This window comes from Benincasa hispida, chromosome 12 (assembly GCF_027475165.1).
Source record: "Benincasa hispida cultivar pf3 chromosome 12, pf3_genome.v1.1, whole genome shotgun sequence".
NCBI classification, from domain to species: domain Eukaryota; kingdom Viridiplantae; phylum Streptophyta; class Magnoliopsida; order Cucurbitales; family Cucurbitaceae; genus Benincasa; species Benincasa hispida.
This window is the reverse complement of record NC_143489.1, coordinates 34,512,392-34,529,212: the sequence shown is the minus strand read 5'-3', so window position 1 is coordinate 34,529,212 and position 16,821 is coordinate 34,512,392. Positions and strand designations below refer to the sequence as shown.

General features: G+C 35.1%; 2 protein-coding genes across 3 annotated transcripts; one reads left to right on the top strand and one right to left on the bottom strand.

Annotated features, from left to right (window-relative positions):
* The first annotated feature begins 358 nt into the window (after window positions 1-358).
* LOC120067027 (nuclear factor kappa-B-binding protein) lies at window positions 359-9,062 on the top strand. 2 transcript variants are annotated; one of them, XM_039018398.2, is made up of 10 exons: window positions 359-671; window positions 1,753-2,137; window positions 2,235-2,374; window positions 3,223-3,336; window positions 3,511-3,594; window positions 4,215-4,385; window positions 4,642-4,792; window positions 6,374-6,516; window positions 6,611-6,734; window positions 6,908-9,062. In XM_039018398.2, exons 2-10 carry the CDS (start codon window positions 1,820-1,822, stop codon window positions 8,477-8,479), a joined length of 2,817 nt encoding a protein of 938 aa, XP_038874326.1. In that variant the 5' UTR covers window positions 359-671; window positions 1,753-1,819; the 3' UTR covers window positions 8,480-9,062. The 2 variants fall into 2 exon arrangements, with proteins under 2 accessions (XP_038874326.1, XP_090164350.1); XM_090308224.1 differs by having other exon boundaries at window positions 418-671; window positions 2,235-2,378; window positions 3,227-3,336.
* Window positions 9,063-11,523: 2,461 nt separating this feature from the next.
* Window positions 11,524-15,463, bottom strand: LOC120068380 (LRR receptor-like serine/threonine-protein kinase RPK2). The gene has a single exon (XM_090307728.1). It carries the CDS (start codon window positions 15,100-15,102, stop codon window positions 11,986-11,988), a length of 3,117 nt encoding a protein of 1,038 aa, XP_090163854.1. The 5' UTR covers window positions 15,103-15,463; the 3' UTR covers window positions 11,524-11,985.
* Between the last annotated feature and the right edge of the window lie 1,358 nt (window positions 15,464-16,821).

The window sequence follows — 16,821 nt, the reverse complement described above, 5'->3', positions numbered from 1 at the left end:
ATATAAAATTTTATTTGATTGAGAATAAAAATTGATAAAAGTAAATAAATTATATAAAAAAATTAATAGAGAACCGTGGAGAACCTGATCTCGCGAATTCTTCCTAGAAAATTTTCTCCTCGATGCCTACAAGGAATTTTGGAGGGATGAAGATTGAAATAGAGAACATGGGTGAGGTCAAGGAGACGAAAATTCGTGTTCTTAGTTTCATCTATAGTTTCATGTCGAGTAAACGTGTTCTTAGATCAAATATGATACATGAGACGAAAATTCGTACAATCCAAGCCAAACCAAACCAAGTCGAGTCGAGCCGAGTAGAGTCGAGCCAAGCCGAGTAGAGTCGAGCCAAGCCGAGTAGAGTCAAGCCAAGCCGGTAACCAGCGAATGTGAAATATACACACGAGTTAACGGTTCCGAAGAACGTCTGATCTCTTGCCCTCTCTCTCTTCTCTGAATGGGCATTGGGTCTCTGTTTCAGTGCCTCTCTCTTTCTCTCCAACTTCAGCCTCCACAATCTCTCAGATAAACGCCAAACCCTATCTATCACTCTCTTTACCCTCCACTTATCATCGATTGCATTCCCCTTTCCTTTTCTTCTTAGTTTCTCTTCGATTCTTCAATTCTTCCATGTTTTTGCGCCGATAGAAACTTCGTTTGGAGGAATATTCTAGGTATTCTCTTACTAATCTCTTTCTTTCTATTGCTTCGATTATGTGGGGTTTTTGTTTTGATTCTGGGGCGTGTTTCTTTTTCTTGTTTTTGCTTTAATTGCATTGCTGTGTGGCTCTTGTGGCGACTTTGGTATTCCTCTACTGCTTGTGTGTTGAGGCTCTGTAGTTGTTTTTTATTTTAATGAAGAGAGGGAGAGGATTTTTTTGGTTTGTTATTTGCTAGGTTATTGTTTTTTCTTGATGGGTTTGTCTTTGTTTGGTGGTGTTTAAGTAACCATTGTTATTTGTTACTAGGTTTATGGATGGTTTATGTATTGTTTGTTAGTGGAGAATGAAGGCCCCCTCCCCCTCCCCCCTTGTGTGGAACTTATGAGTTATGTGTGTTGTTGATTTTTGAGTTGAATCATTGCAAATGTTCACCACTTGATTAACTAAAACTTGACTTCAATTCTTTATGTTATTAACTCGAGTCAATATTCTCACATTGGGGTTACTGAAAAATGCATGTCGAATAGTTTTTCTCCTCTCTTGGAGCTGTTAAATCCGTTGTTTTTCTTTGGAAGAGTGATTTTCCTTTCTGAGACTTGGGTATAGTTTTAAAGTTTCTCTCTAGGTTTGTTCAAGTGAGTTTTTCTGTACTTAGTATGCATTTAATACTTGTTTGCAATATAACCATCGTGATTGACATGTCCTTCGATGAGAATTAAGTGATTTATCATTTTTTTCGGTACTGAAAATTGGGTATTCTAGTCATTATTTAATCTTTGATATAAAAATGGAAATTAAATTGGTTAATTGGCTGCTTGTAATTGGATCTTTCGTTTTAGCAGCGAATAGAACTTTAAAAAATGTTTTTGATTTGGAATTTCTGTTTCTCCACTTGAGGTTGTTTGTGGCTGTAATTTGTTCTCTCTATGACATGGGATGTTATGCAAGTGTACTCAACTTATTAGGTAATAAAGAATAGTATGATTCTGGGAATGATGTTAAAACTCCATCCCTGAAATTGGTTTCTGGTGCTGGTCGCTGAGGTTTGATGATTTATAGTGTTTAAAGGCTCATTAGTTGATTTGTTTCTCAGGCCTCTCTTAAAACTTATTGCTGCACTATCTGTGTGATAGCATGCTGTGTCTGATAATACTTCATTGATGGCGGCCAATCAACGGAGAAAAAGATTGAGTTCTGCCAGTGTAGTTGGTTACGGTTCAAGAGAACCATATAGAGTGAGAAAAAAGAATCTAGCATTGCCACACAGTGATGCAAACTTAAGATCCCATATTACTCTGGTATGGGATGGGAGTAAAAGAAGAGTTGTTTCTAAAAGGGAACAAATTGGCATCAGTTGGAGAAAATTGAGACCATTTGTTGAATCGGTTTCTAATGAACAAACTATCTTAGCTGACGTTTTTGATGTCCCTCGTGAGATTTTTGAGATGGAAGATTTATCAGAAGTCCTTTCACTTGAGGTAGCAATATTTTTATGGTTAGGCCTTGTTATTTGTATCGAAGTTATCACTTTCCCTTCTGTATTTCTTTTTATTCATGCTCTTGAATTTATTGCAGGTTTGGCAGACATATCTTTCAGAAGACGAGAGGAACAGTCTTAGGAAGTTTCTTCCTGGAGAACAAGAAAATGAGACAGATGTGGTGGGAGCTTTGTTTTCTGGGAATAATTTTCACTTTGGAAATCCCCTTGTTAAATGGCAAGTATCCACCCACCCCCACCCCCATTTTTATTACTTATTGTTTATTTTTAAATTTTTTGGAGAAATATGAATTTGCACTCCTATGTCACGTTTTGTTTGGATAAACATAGTGTGAGGCTTATAATTTTATCAATTAAATACCTAGACTTTCGTAAGAGAATCAATTAAGACTCCCAATTAAGATTTCCTTTGAAATTGTCCATGCATCAATTCTATTTGTCTATTATTAATCCGGCATTTGAAGACGTCTACACAAGTGTAAGAATTGAATGCATGGATGATTTTAAAATGTAGTCTTAATAGAGGGTCTAAATTGATTCACTTAAACAATTTAGAAGTTTTGAAACAATTTCATGTTTTACATGATATTTTTCGTGCTAAGTCTGAAGGAGGGTGTTAATCGATACACTTATGAAAGTTTAGGGTTTAAATTGATACAACCTCCAAAGTTTAGGGGAGTAAATTGAAAATTTCCCTAGTTTCTTTTATAAGAAAAAGGCAACACTTTCTTTCGTTGATTTTTTTTTTTAGAATTTAATATAAGTTCCTAATTATGATATTACTTCACACTGATATTTATTTCTAATAAAAAAGAGAGATGGTATTGGGCTGGTAAAGAAGAGCCTCAAATTATAGGTTCTTTTAATTAGTTTGTTTCAGCTTCCGCTTATTGAAGTTTGGAATTTTGTTTCTCATCTTCTCTATCATTATTTTGTGATACATATTACTTTATTTCCATCAGACATTGTGGCAAGAGACAGACTTTGAACGTGTTAAATTTTTTTGGAGAAATATTGATGGCTAAAAAATAACTGTTAAATTTATCCAAATATATGTACTTTCAGGGAGGCTGCACTTTGCTCTGGTGCCCTTCACCCTGATACAGTTCTTCACCATGAACAGTGCTTAAGGACAGATAAAAAAGCATATTCCCGTGAGTTACAGAAGTATCATAATAAGTAAGAAGTGTTTTTACCGTTCAATCTGTTAAATTACCATTTATAAATTGATGATTTCAACAATGTATCTTTAACTATTTGAAATATCACTATTTTCTATAAGCCTTTGCCTCTCAATGGTGTTTACTTTAATTTAAACATGTCGTTGCTAATATTAGTTCCTACTTCTGGCAGTATGATTGGATATCTGCAGAAACTTAAGGATAGATGTGCGAGCTGCAAAGACCCAGAGAAGGAAATCATACATCAAACATGGAGGTGATACCTTTTCTTTTGCTTTCTTTCAAACACATAATTCTTGACCTTCTGCTCCAAATAGACTTTGAACATCAGCTTGGAAAATATCCTGCTTATTACTGTAATGAAGGAAATTTATACCTGGCCGCTGGCATATAAAACTGCTTTAAATCTTTTTTTTTTTCCTTTCTATTTTTACTGAAAAATTTCAACTTGAGTGACATTTTTGTGGTTAGTATCAGTCTTAAAAAGATATTGTTGGTTTATTTTTGTAAAATTTCTTTACTAGTCTTCCTCACATATCTTGAATTTTTATTGATGGTCAAGGTTGGCGACGTGACTAGCAGCGTTCAATAATTAATTTGGAAAGGGAAGAAGTTTATAAAATTATTTTAATTTAGACCCTGCCAAGTGCCAACTGTGTCAATTTGAATGGAATGCCAAAATTTTTCTGATCAATAAAAAACAATGAAAGATATTTTGTCAGATTTATTTGGAAATTGGAATAATCATACATTTTTAGATGTTTTCAGTTTTTTTCCATCATCTCATAATCTGGGGGGGGGGGGGGGGGGGGTGTTCTTTTGTTTAATCAAGAAAGAAAATGAAACAAATCTGAATGAAAAATGTACTTTAAGCAGGTCAAGAAATTCAGATAATAGAGTCTCCACACTAGTGAATGGGTCCAGATATGACCATGATGGGGACAATGCTATAGCTACATCTGAGTCTGGTTCGTGGGCTGCAGAGGAGAAAGCATGTAGTAGTGATAACCAGACTTCATTCATGAAGGGTAGAGAACTTTCAGAAAGGTAACTTAGATTTTGATCTGGAATATGCATGTCGTCTTATAATTAGCATCCATAATTTTTTATGACATAAGTGGATGCTTGTCTTATTTATCTACCGTTTTTTTAGCTATAGATAGTTTCTTTAAGGTATTACCATGGTTTTTTGCTACAAGTTGTGAATAGGTAGTGTAGGTGCACATCGTTGACAGGCGGTTTCTCTCTATATTCAATCGGGATTTTGTTCTGTCGACTATATATTAGTTTTTATGACTAACAGGATGTGCAATGAAGGATATAAGCGGGAAAGATGCAGAAGTTCATCAAGTGCTTTTGATGACATGCTTAATGTGGGTACTAGACCTGAGGACAAGCTACAAAAGCGCAACATCCAGTGTAGTGACGGCTCCAAATATATGTCATATTTCAAGGTTAGGTGATTTTTTATTATTGTTGTTTTTTTTTTTTTATGATAAGAAACAGTGACAACTTCATGTTTTATGAATTTTATTACGTATATTGGAGCAAATATTGACACTTGTTAAGCAATAAGAATTATAGACATGTACTGGAAACTTGTAAACGTGAGTTGAAGAACTGCTGGACACTTGCATTGTATTGTTCAACCATTTATTTATACTTTCTACACAATAGACATTAAAAATATTGGAGAAAAATAACAAAATTTTAGTGTTAAAATATCAAGCTTCTGCCGGGTTGGCCTTCCCTTTTGTTTTCTTTTATTAATTCTAGACGAAATCTTGGTTTCTCATTTTTTTTTTAAAAAAGGAAAAGAAATAGCCTGTCCGAAACAGCCCCATTCGGAATTAAGGGGGAAACAAAGTTTATAGGTTGGTAAGAATAAAGTTTATAGCCTGTCCAAAACAGCCGCATAGGTATGTTAACAACCAAAATGGATGGTCTGCTGCATCGTAATCTGCCGATTGCCTTATTAAAATGGCTGTTGGAATGCAAGTAGCCGAATGGCAGAATTCTAGTGGTAAGGGAAGCCAGAGTAGGGAAATGACTTGAGAAAATGATTTTATCCAAGTCCTCCGGGTAATCTTACAGATTTACCTGTCAAACTTGCAAGTGTAAACACAATTATTAGCCAAGTGGTTTTGGCAGAACTGTTTAGATTGCATAACCTGAATTGGGAATTAGCTTCATATACATGGCTTGGGTGGGGGTGATTGTGGGTAGAGGATGCACGATGAAAAATGTAAGACATGGGATGTTCGGGGTCGTGGGATGTGTAGAAAATGAGCCCATTGCTTCCCTAGGTTCACTTGTCATGGAATGTGGTTGACGACTTCCTGAACCCGCCTAACTATGTTGACATGGTTGTGGTCAACTTGGTCTGCATCAGGTGGGGCTTTGGATGTTTGCTTACTTAGTGCTCTGCCACAAATGACAGTTCATTTGCAAGGTTAGGTTTGTGGCATGTGGTTTTGCAGTTGAACAAGCAGAGGGGTCTGAGGCTCAAACCACGTTGCCAGAATGGTTATTTTGGATTTTTGGGCGTGTTAGTGAGTTTTGGCGCACACATATATTTGGTTTTCTTAGTCAGGATTGACAGGGGAAAAAGAAAGATTACAGTTGAGATATGAAAAGATATGTATATATATAAAGAAGTGTATTTCTTTTTGTTTCTTTTAACAATTTCATGTAAAAGAAACTTTGTAGAATTGTTGATAGAAAAATAGTTTTGTTTTGAGATTTGTCTTATGAAGTTTAGCATATATCTGGATACTCTGACAAGACTTTTGCCACGGCCTCATTGATCTTGTTGTAGGATTACTATCTGAGTATCTTCATTCCATGTAACCTTTGCTTTGTGAATAAGTTATAACACACTTCCTTTATGTTGACGATTAAAAAGTAACGGTTGAATAGACCTCATAAATATTTGGTCATCTTCTCTTTATGCTTCTGGTTTTCCCCTATTGAAAAGAGGCAAGTTTTGGTTTTTGGTAGAGTTTTGACATTGATTTCTTGTTCCCACTCTTCAGATTAGCAAGAAGCAGCATGACCTAGTGAAGAACATGAAGCAATCCGGATCTCTGGACCAAGTTTTAGGTGACATACAAGCTTTTAATGTACAACCGTACCAAGTATTTGTAGAGGAAGAACGGAAAAAGTTGCATGAGCACTGGTGAGAGAAAGAGAATATGTGAAGTAACATTTATTTTTAAATAATCGAAAGTTTCATTCATTCCCCTCAGACCATAATTTCTTTCTTGGCATAGGCTGCAATTATCAAAAGTTCATCTCCCAGTTGCATATGCCAATTGGAGAGAGATTCATTTACAGAAACGGCAAATAACCAAGGCCTTGGAGCAAGATCTGAAAGACAGACAAACACAGCTGATGGTGCTTAACAATTCCACTTTTGTTTTTCTATTCTCTCTCATTCACTTTCCTCTCTTTATAGTATTTGGTCATCGTTGTATGCAATATATCTAGTTCTTATTTTACCAATATTTTTTTTGGGTTCCTTCTGTAACATTGTCTTTTTAACGTTTTACCTGTAATTGAGGGTTTAGGATGTGGACAATGAAAGCCATGATAGCATGCTTCGAGTTCAAATGGATGCTGAAGAAACAGATGAAATGGATGTGGAAGAAACAGGAAATGAATCTATTGAAAAATCAATTTCAGGCTCCCAAAGTAGTCAGTCCTCAGAGCTGGTCAATGGTGGGCTGGAGAACGACATCAGTTCAGATCCCCAAAACCACGACACCCCAAATTCTGGTGATACTCATCTCAAAGAATCTGGAATATCAAGAAACATGGATGCTATAGAATGCTCAGCCAGCCAGGGAGAGGCCCTACTTTCTATTGCTGATGTCCGCCCAGGAACAGGCATGCCAAAGAATTACTACAGCTCTTCTACCAGCCATGATTATGCGACATCCATAAGTAATTTGTCTCTTGCAAATTCTCATGCCGACAACGAGCAAAAGACAAAAATTTTCGATGTGGAACCTGACATGCCTGCCAGAGGCATTGCTAAAAGTTTGTTGCATAGACAGCCAGATGAGGGCAATTATGCGAAACATGGCATACATGGCAGGGATATCGGAAAAATTCTGTTGTCTAGACAATCAGATAATGGGACTTTTGTGGAACCTGATTTGCATAGCCGAGATATTGGAAAAAGTTTGTTACATAGACAATCGGATGCCAACAACTTTAGTTCATATGAAAAGGAAGGTAAATATATTGGAAAGACTTTGTTACATAGACAATCAGATGATGGCGCCTTTAGTTCTTATGAAGATCAAGGTAAAGATATTGGAAAACATTTGTTACATAGACAACCAGAAGATGACACCTTTAGTTATGAAAATCAAGGTAAAGATGAGTTACTTCATTCTGTATTTAAGAGACAGGGAGCTCTGTCTTTCCATCACAAGGAGAGGCACTCAGGTTTAAATTACCAGCCATCAAACGACTTGATAGAAGAGAGTCAGTTTTCTAGACATTTCCAGGAGCAGCCAGATTTATCTGTGCCTTCGCACCAAAGGCGGAAGGAAGACGGCCAAGTTTACATTCAACATAGCGTTTCAGAGAATATTTACCCTGATGGCAATAGGTATCTGATTCCTCCAACTCAACAACAGTTACCCTCCGTTGGAATGCAGGACTGGGCTGTTAACTCGGTTCGTTTATCTTCCCATATCCATTCTCATTCTCATCCTATTAACGGCGGACGTTTATTAGGCGAGAACTGGTTTTCGGGTGAGCATCAAGTCCGTGATGGGTTTACAGGGTCAGATGGCGTTAGCATTATAGTCCCAAATCAAAGCATTGGTAGTGGAAGTAGCAGCACAGATCAAACCTTATTCAGTGTTCTATCTCAAGGTAATCAATTCTGTTCCCCTTTCCATTCAATGGGCTCGAACGGGCAATTCATTTCCCCGAGGAACTATGGAATGTTGCGTGAAGGAAATCCTATGATCGGCAACGTCCTACCGGAAACATCCAACCCAATTAATTACTTGGGGGGACATGAAATAGCATCTCAGGGAATGAGCTGGGCAGGCACGAGACATCAAAGTTCCAATTTGACTGATCCAATGGAGAAACCATATTTAAGATCTTGGAATCAATGAGGAGAAATCTGTGGCCATTTAGTTTTGCAATAAGAGACAGACTTGTGAAGTTTGTCTTGGAGTAAGAACTAGAAGATGCAGCAATGGCATAAGCTAATAGATGAATGTGACTTGAGCCTGAGATTTCTATTAGAAAAATGAAAGAAAAAAGAAACATTGTGGATGCTTCAAACAGAGGCTGGTTTTGTGCAATCAAAGAATGGTAGTATGTGTTATTATACAAACCCAATTCATACAAGAGAAGCAACACAACACCATTGTATATATCTAGATGTTAGATGAGCAGCTGGAAGAGAAGAAGAAATTTTGAATGATGAAAAGATCAAAGATCCAGGCAAAAAATACTTTTTTCCTGGTAAGGTAAATTTTTTTGTAGCTTGTTCTTTATTTTAAACCCTCCTCTCTTTTCTGTTGCTTAGAAAAGATAAATTTCAATAATTTTGAAAGCTTCAAAGCCATCTGAGGCCAATGCTTTAGAGGAGATGATTCTCCTGATTGTTTCCTTTTATTTATTGTTAAGTTGTTGATTAATTTTTTAAGTTGATAATAATTGCAGCTCTACTGAGTTCTATTTTTTTCTTAATTTTTTTTCCCGACAATAAACTACATATGAAAGGAAGGAATTTAAATTTTTACTATCCATTAAATGACGCTAATGTCTTAACTATTTGAAACTAACCTAAAGGTTTTGTGGAACTATTCTGAATCAAATTTCCTTTTAATGAAAAACAAGGTATTTGAAAACTGTAAATAGAATTGTTTTCAAATTAATGCGAAAATTACGTTAGTTTTATCGCTAAATTGTGGTCAGGAACTCAAAATTTGGTCAAATAAAGGATATGCTAGGAATTTAAAGTCTGACTTTTCAAGAAAATTATTGTCACGTTATTATCTTAGAGTTCAATTTTATACTCAAGCTATTGGTTCGTCGGAAAGAAGCTGTTTAATTTGCCTTACTTTTATTTGAACAGATCAATTCTTTAGGTTTTACCATTGTCTTTGCATTCTAAAGTCTATCTTTTATCTGATTCATTGGAAAGAAATGAATCTCTTTGAACAACTATGTAGCATCTACGCGAAGAATTTCGAGTCAACTATATAATGACCGTTGATACTGTTGGTCGGATGTGGCGGGATTGGTCGTCGGAAGCGGTCATCGGAGTTGGCCATCAGAAGTAGTGGCCGGAGTGGTAACGGAACATCGACTGTGATGAGGGTTGAGTGCATTGTTAGTGAACACAGAGTATAAAATATTATTGGCATACAAAATTAATCCCCAAATACTGTTGGGTTCGGATCTCAAATCATAGCAACTCATACTCTCACTCCAAACACTCCCATAATGAAAGGTTAATCGAAAGAAATTATTTGCTTGACCTTCTCTCTCATTTGAATGATAAAATTCATCATGATTGAAGCAAGGATGATATCTCACGCAATGTTTGCGAAATTAAAACTACTGCATTCTGAAAGTTGGTATGTAATATGATTGGATTATAATTAATAGGTTAAAATATCACTTTGGTACCATATTTTTAAGACATCTAAAATTTAATGCCTAAGAGATTTTTTTTAAAAAACTTTTTGTTATATGTTAACATTTTGATATAGATTTTGAAAACATATTTACATATGTCATTACTATTATTTAACTAATTTCGATAAAATTTAATTTTGAAGGACTAAATTTAAAATTTAATAAAAATATAGGAAATAAGATTGGAAAATTAAAATTATATGTCGAAATTTAATTTTTATATTTGTAATGAATCTTAAAATTATTCCTTATTATTAGTTTAAAGTTTGGTAAAATATAATAATCATTCCAGAAAAGAGTGAATATAGTTTTGAAATATATAGAGAAAAAACTAATAGAGTTTTTTTTTTTTTTTTTTTGGGTAAAATACCCTTTTGGTCCCTAGATTTTGTTTAGTTTTCATTTGATCCATAAGTTTCAAAATATTGTAATTTACTTACGAGTTTTGAGTTTGATTTTCATTCGGTCCCCATAATGAGTATTTTAACTCCATTAGTTTTAATTTTGTTTTGACTTGATCCCTAAGTTTCAATGTTTTACAGTTTTACTCTGAAAATTTTACTAATACTCACTTTGATCTAATGTTGACTTGGACATTAATGTGAAATTTCAATTATTTTTAATAGTGATGAAAAATTAGTTCAAACTAATTTAATTATTTAAATTAATTAATAAAACCCTGTTTGGTAACCATTTTATTTTTGAGAATTAAGCCTACATTCCCACTTCCAACTCTTTTCACTAATGGTTTAAAAAACTAAGTCAATTTTTAGAACTAAATGTAGTCTTCAAAAAGTTATTTTTGTTTTTGAAATTCGGTTAAGAACTCAACTATTGTACTTAAGAAACATACAAATTATCGTAAGAAATATGGATGAAATAAGCTTAATTTTTAAAAACAAAAATAAAAAACCAAATGGTTACCAAACAGACCTAAATATTAACACTAAAGACTCAAAAGGAATTTAGTGAAAAATCAAGGTTAAAAGTATAAATTTTGAAGTTCTAAAGATTAAGTCGAAACAAAATTCAAAATTTAAGGCTCAAAATGTAATATTTTGAAATCTAGAGACAAAATAGAAATTAAATTTAAAACTCAAAAGTAAAAGTGTAATATTTTAAAATTTAAAGATAAAATAAAAACCAAATCTAAAATCTAGAAACCAACAAAATATTTATTTATTTGGGGGAGAAAAGTTAACAACAAAATAAAATACTATTTTAACCACTATTTTCTTTTCAATTTTTTCTCACTGGTCATCATTTACTCAAAGAAAACAGCCAAATAACGTATGATGCACTTTTTACTATTTTCACAAAAAAGCATCTCCGGATTCCTAATGCTCCAAATTTAGTAAAACTTTTTCATACAAAGCCAATAACAGAGAAAAGCAAATTGATTTATGCAGATTTGTGGTCCCTTTTCCTTGATCACACCACTCACTGCTCCTTAGTCCTTTCTATGTAAAAGAATAATTAAATAAGACAAAGTGGGGAAAAAAAAAACTCATAACAAACTTATAATTGTAATTCAAAACTCTCAACTCGATCATCTACTCTTTCAAACCCTTACAATTATAAGCTTTAGTTACAATGATTTCTAATTTTGAATAAACATAGCTCAACTAGAATGTACTACTAACCTCGAGATCAGAGGTTTGATCCTCCTCCTTCATGATCTCCTATGGTAAGTAATTAGAAGTTGGAGAGTAAAATAGTAAATGCTATATAGTAAGTAAGGGTGAAATTTTGCAGTTTTCTCATGGCAATACTAGAAAGTGTGCTCAAGGTTAGTATTCCTATATTCTAGGATTAACTATAAAACAAAGGAGAGAAAATTTAATTGAAGCTACAGATTATAGAAAATGAACCTGGGAGAAAAAGAACTCATCTCAATATGTACGATTGGTCATAATGTAGGCATGTTGAGTCAGCAACCAATTTGAAGGGTCAGTGATCCAAAAAAAATTTACAACTGTTTCAGTGTCTCGACGACCTGCTTCATCGACGGTCGAAGAGCGAGAATTTCAACGGTGCAATTAGATGCAAGCTTTAACATACCAAGTAAGTGTTCCTTAGGTCCGATTTCCCAAAGTTCAGGAGTAAAAAGCTCAGAGAAACGACTTTCCTTGATCAGCATATTTGCCCATGTAACAATGTTAAATCCGTTCCCAAAGTCGGAGAAGGATCGATCGAGCGATCTTTTTCCAGAAAGCAACTCTAGTAGCACAACTCCAAAGCTATAAACATCGGCCTTATCCGAGACGCGGCAAGTTGTAGCATATTCTGGTGCAACATATCCAAATGTTCCTGCCACATCTGTTGTGGCATGAGTCTCAGAAACCTCAAGAAGCCTTGCCAACCCAAAGTCTGATATGTAGGTATTGTGGTCTTCATCAAGCAAGATGTTACTAGGCTTGATGTCTCTATGAACAATCCTGGGATCACAGGAGTAATGAAGGTATGCAAGAGCTCTTGCTATGTCCAAAGTGATCTTGTGGATCACCGAGTGCTTTACGTGTTTGCAAGAATTTTCATGAATGAAAGTCTCAAGATTCCCACCAGAAAGATAGTTGTAAACTAAGAACATTTCAGCCTCTCCAACGTAGTACCCGAGAAGTGTTACAAGGTTTTTGTGTCGTATTCTTCCCAATGTTCGAATCTCTGCATCGAATTGTTGGATGCCTCCTTGAAACCTACCAATGGACAGTCTCTTTACAGCAACCAGGAAACCTGAGGGCAGTTCAGCCTTGTATGTTGATCCAAAGCCACCTGTACCTATAAGGTATCGAAGGCTGAAATTTTCGGTAGCTCGGACCACATTATCATAATTCAGATCAGAAGGAGCATCTGAGAAAGTCACTACTTGTTTCTTTTTTAACCCATTTTGTTTACCAAGCCTTCTCTTACCAATGATGATAACAGCTATCACTAAGAATAAGCAAATTAGAGTTGAGGAAGCAGCTACAGCGATTATCATGGACATAAACTTTCTTCGTCTCTTCCACTTCTCAACATCGAGAGGAACTGGAAGTCCAGCTGGGGAATCGGAGTATGAATCTGGGCATGGATGTAGAAACTTATTCCCACCAAAGTAAATGCAGTCAAACGTGTGGTGAAGATGAGGAATGTGGCCAGAAAGGTTGTTAAAAGAGACATCCAATTTAGTGAGATGTGAAAGGGCAGAGAAAGATGCTGGTATTTCCCCAGTTAACCTGTTATGATCAAGCAACAGAATCTCAAGTCTTGAAACATATGACAAGCTTTCAGGGATAACTCCTGTAAACATGTTTCGAGAAAGATCTAAACTCACAAGAGAAGTTAATCGACTAAGTCGAGATGGAACCTCTCCAGTCAAATTGTTTCCACCCAAGAGCATCCATTTCAAACTCTGCAAGTTCCCCAACTGATCAGGTAAAACTCCAGACAATCGATTCCCTCTCAAGTCGAGACGAAGAAGCATCTGCAAGTCACCAATTTGAGGTCCAATCGAGTTATCTAATTCATTGTTTGCTGCCTCAAACTCTATCATTTGTTGACAATGGAGAAAAAATGCATCAGAAATCTCACCTGATAGCAAGTTTGAACTCAAGTTAACCGAAACGCCCTTCATATTGTTACAGTTCGAGACCAGCTCAACAGGAAGTGATCCATTGAACTGGTTGCTATTAAGCAACAGTTTGTATGAGAACTTGCGGCCATCAGCCAAAAGCTCTTCTCCCACTTTGACTGAAGTTAATGAACCACTGAACCTATTCCAGCTAAAATCATGGGCAACTATGAGATTATCATTTAATCTAGGAAAATCCCAAACAGGAAAATTGAAGTAATAATTCCAATCGTCTTCCTGATCTAAGAACATCGGAGCTGGTTCGTGTGGAATCATGTTCGTACAGAAACCGTCTTTCTCAAATCTGGGAAGAACACCAGAAATTTTGTTTTGGCTAACATTGAAATACGCCATACATGAAACTCGAAGCTGGGAAGGGAGGTTACCTTGAAGCTTGTTTGAAGATAAATCCAAGTAAGTTAGATTCGCGCATTTCCCAATCGATTCGGGTATTGTACCAGTGATGTAATTTTGCCCTAAATTGAGAACTCTAAGCGAGCATGAAGAACTCCAATTAATGGGCAATTTGCCATTAAAATTCCCTCTCGGTGCCCATAAAACTTGCAGACTTGGAAGTAATAACAACTCAGAAGGAATACCTCCATTGAAAGCGTTGAATTCCCCTCTTAAACTATCATAGTCGGGATTGATATCGTTCAAATTCGTCAACACGATCTGTGATAACTTCCGGCAATTACCAAGCTCTTTTGGAATCGAATCAGTAAGGCTATTCCTAGAAACATCAAGAATTCTGAGTTCTGATATTTGGCCGATCTCAGCCGGAATTTGCCCCTCTAATATATTACCATCGAGTAACAGAGTCCTGAGTTTCCAACATTGTCCAATCTCCGCCGGAATGTTATCAGTCAGAAAGTTATGCGAAAGCCTCAAATGATTCAAAACACCACATCTGTTATCAACAACTTGAATACTACCAGATAATTGATTGTACGACAAATCAATTGCTTCTAACTTCGTCGAACCGATCAATTTACTCGGAATCGAACCAGAAAACGAGTTATCAGACAAATTAAGCAGGCGAAGAGATGGAAGTAAACTTATCTGTTTCGGAATCTCTCCAGAGAAATTGTTCCCCTGAAGCTCAAGAACCTCCAGCGACGGAAGCTTACCAACACTCGCCGGAATCTCCCCGTACATCAAATTATTCGGAAGCGACAAAACACGAAGCTCAACAAGATTTCCAATCGCCGGATTCAACGTCCCAGCCAGAAAAGAAACACCACCATTTCCACTGATATTCAGCGCAACAACTCTAGCGGTATCACCATCGCAAGTAACTCCAAACCAATCACAGTGAGAAACCGACGAATTCCAACCACTAAGAACATCAGAGCCGCCGAGCGAAATCGAGCCCTTAAACATGAGAAGCGACATTGCATCGGAAACCGAGGCAACCGTACCGGAAAAAGTGAAGGAGAGAGAAAAGAAGAAGAACCATGGAAGAGAAGAAGACATGGAGAGAGAGGGAAGAAACGCCTTCCGGGAAGAAGAATATTCCGATGAGGTAACCGGCGCCCGGAAAATCCGGTGAGAGTAAAAAAAAAAAAAGTATGAAATGGGTAGAAGACGTAGGTATGTGAATTGGATTATCGCAAGGATTGATTGAAGATTGTTGATGAAAAATCAAATGAAGAAATGTAATGATGAAAATGAAAAAGGGAGAAAATGGAAGAAAGTGTTGAAAGGGAAAAAGAGTAATTTCAGTGAAACAGAGAGAAGAAGAGGGAAGAAGAAGAAGAAGAAGACAAAAGCAAGCGGCGTAAGGTAAGGATCGGGAACTGTACTCTACGTTGCGCTGTTTATTCACATGCATATTATTATTGGAGAAAAAGGTTGGTTGCTTTCTTCTAATAAAATTCCGTCGCCGGGTAATTTATTTTTTTTTATAAAAAAACTAATAATAATAATTATCTTCTTGCCGGATAAAAAAATTGAGGAGCATATGAGTTAGGTGCATCGTTCTTAATAATCATTAGATTTAAATCCTATTTTGGTTTTTCAACTTTAAACTTTATTCTATTTTGATCCATAATTTTTTATAAATGTTCGTTTTAGTTCCTGAACTTTAAAAAAATATTTATTTTTATCCCTAGCGTTAATATTATGAGAACATTTTAAAGATGAAATTTGTTTAAGGATAAAATTGCATCTAGCATGAATTGAGCATATCAATAACCAACATGTCGAAATAGTGAATGGAGGCAAAATGATTTTTGAGATTACCTATAGAAAATCGATTTACCACCTAATTTAAAGTCCTTAGATTTTTTAGCATGACTAACTTATTTGGCCTAGTCATCCAAAAATACAAGCCATTTTACCATTATGTTTAAGAGTAAATAGAATCTTAATAGTAGAGACTAAAGTAAACATTTTTAAAAGTTCAAGAACTAGAATGAATGTTTTCGAAAATTTGACCAAAATAGAACAAGATTTAAGGTTTAGGGACCAAAATAGAATTTAAACCATATTATTAGGTTTAAATAATACTTTGGTCTCCTTTTGGTTGTTGTTCATTTTGGTTACTATACTTTCAAAAGATTCATTTTGGTTTCTTTACTACGAATTTTAATTTATTTTGGTCCTTATACTTTCAAAATGTTCATTTTGGTCCTCTTTCAACTTTGGTTCATTTGGGTCATTGAGTTTAAAAAAGGGACAATTTAGTCCCTTGAAAATGATATAAGAATGAAAATGAATGGACTAAAATAGTCATTTTTTAAAGTATAAAGGTCAAAATAAACATAGTACAAATACCAAAATGAACTAAAGTAAAAAAATACAAGGACCATAATAAAAATATTGAAAATATAGGAACCAAAATGAACGAAAGTTAAGAGTATATGAACCAAAATAATATTTAAACGATAATGATGGAAGGAGTTTAATTAATTTGGTACATTAAATGATAATGGTTATATTTTTAAAGGAGTTTAATTAATTAACCTCCAAAACAAAACATTGTCACCGTTTTTTTTTTTTTTTTTTAAACAAATACATGGGGTAGAGTAATCGGAATTTAATTAACATCTAAGATTTGAGTTCATTAACAATTTAAAACTGTCTTTAATTTCACCATTTTTTAATGTTAAAAATAATCTCAGTTTAACAATATATATATTTCAAACAACTCTGAAATTGCTTGATAGCTTCTCTATATTGAACATTTAGTAT

Bases quoted from the DNA above. Each gene is read 5' to 3' on its own strand.
- LOC120068380 (XM_090307728.1), bottom strand. From the start codon at position 15,102: ATGTCTTCTTCTCTTCCATGGTTCTTCTTCTTTTCTCTCTCCTTCACT.
- LOC120067027 (XM_039018398.2), top strand. From the start codon at position 1,820: ATGGCGGCCAATCAACGGAGAAAAAGATTGAGTTCTGCCAGTGTAGTT. The intron at 2,375-3,222 runs GCAAGTATCCAC...ATGTACTTTCAG, and splicing joins GGAAATCCCCTTGTTAAATG to GGAGGCTGCACTTTGCTCTG. The intron at 4,793-6,373 runs GTTAGGTGATTT...CCCACTCTTCAG, and splicing joins AATATATGTCATATTTCAAG to ATTAGCAAGAAGCAGCATGA.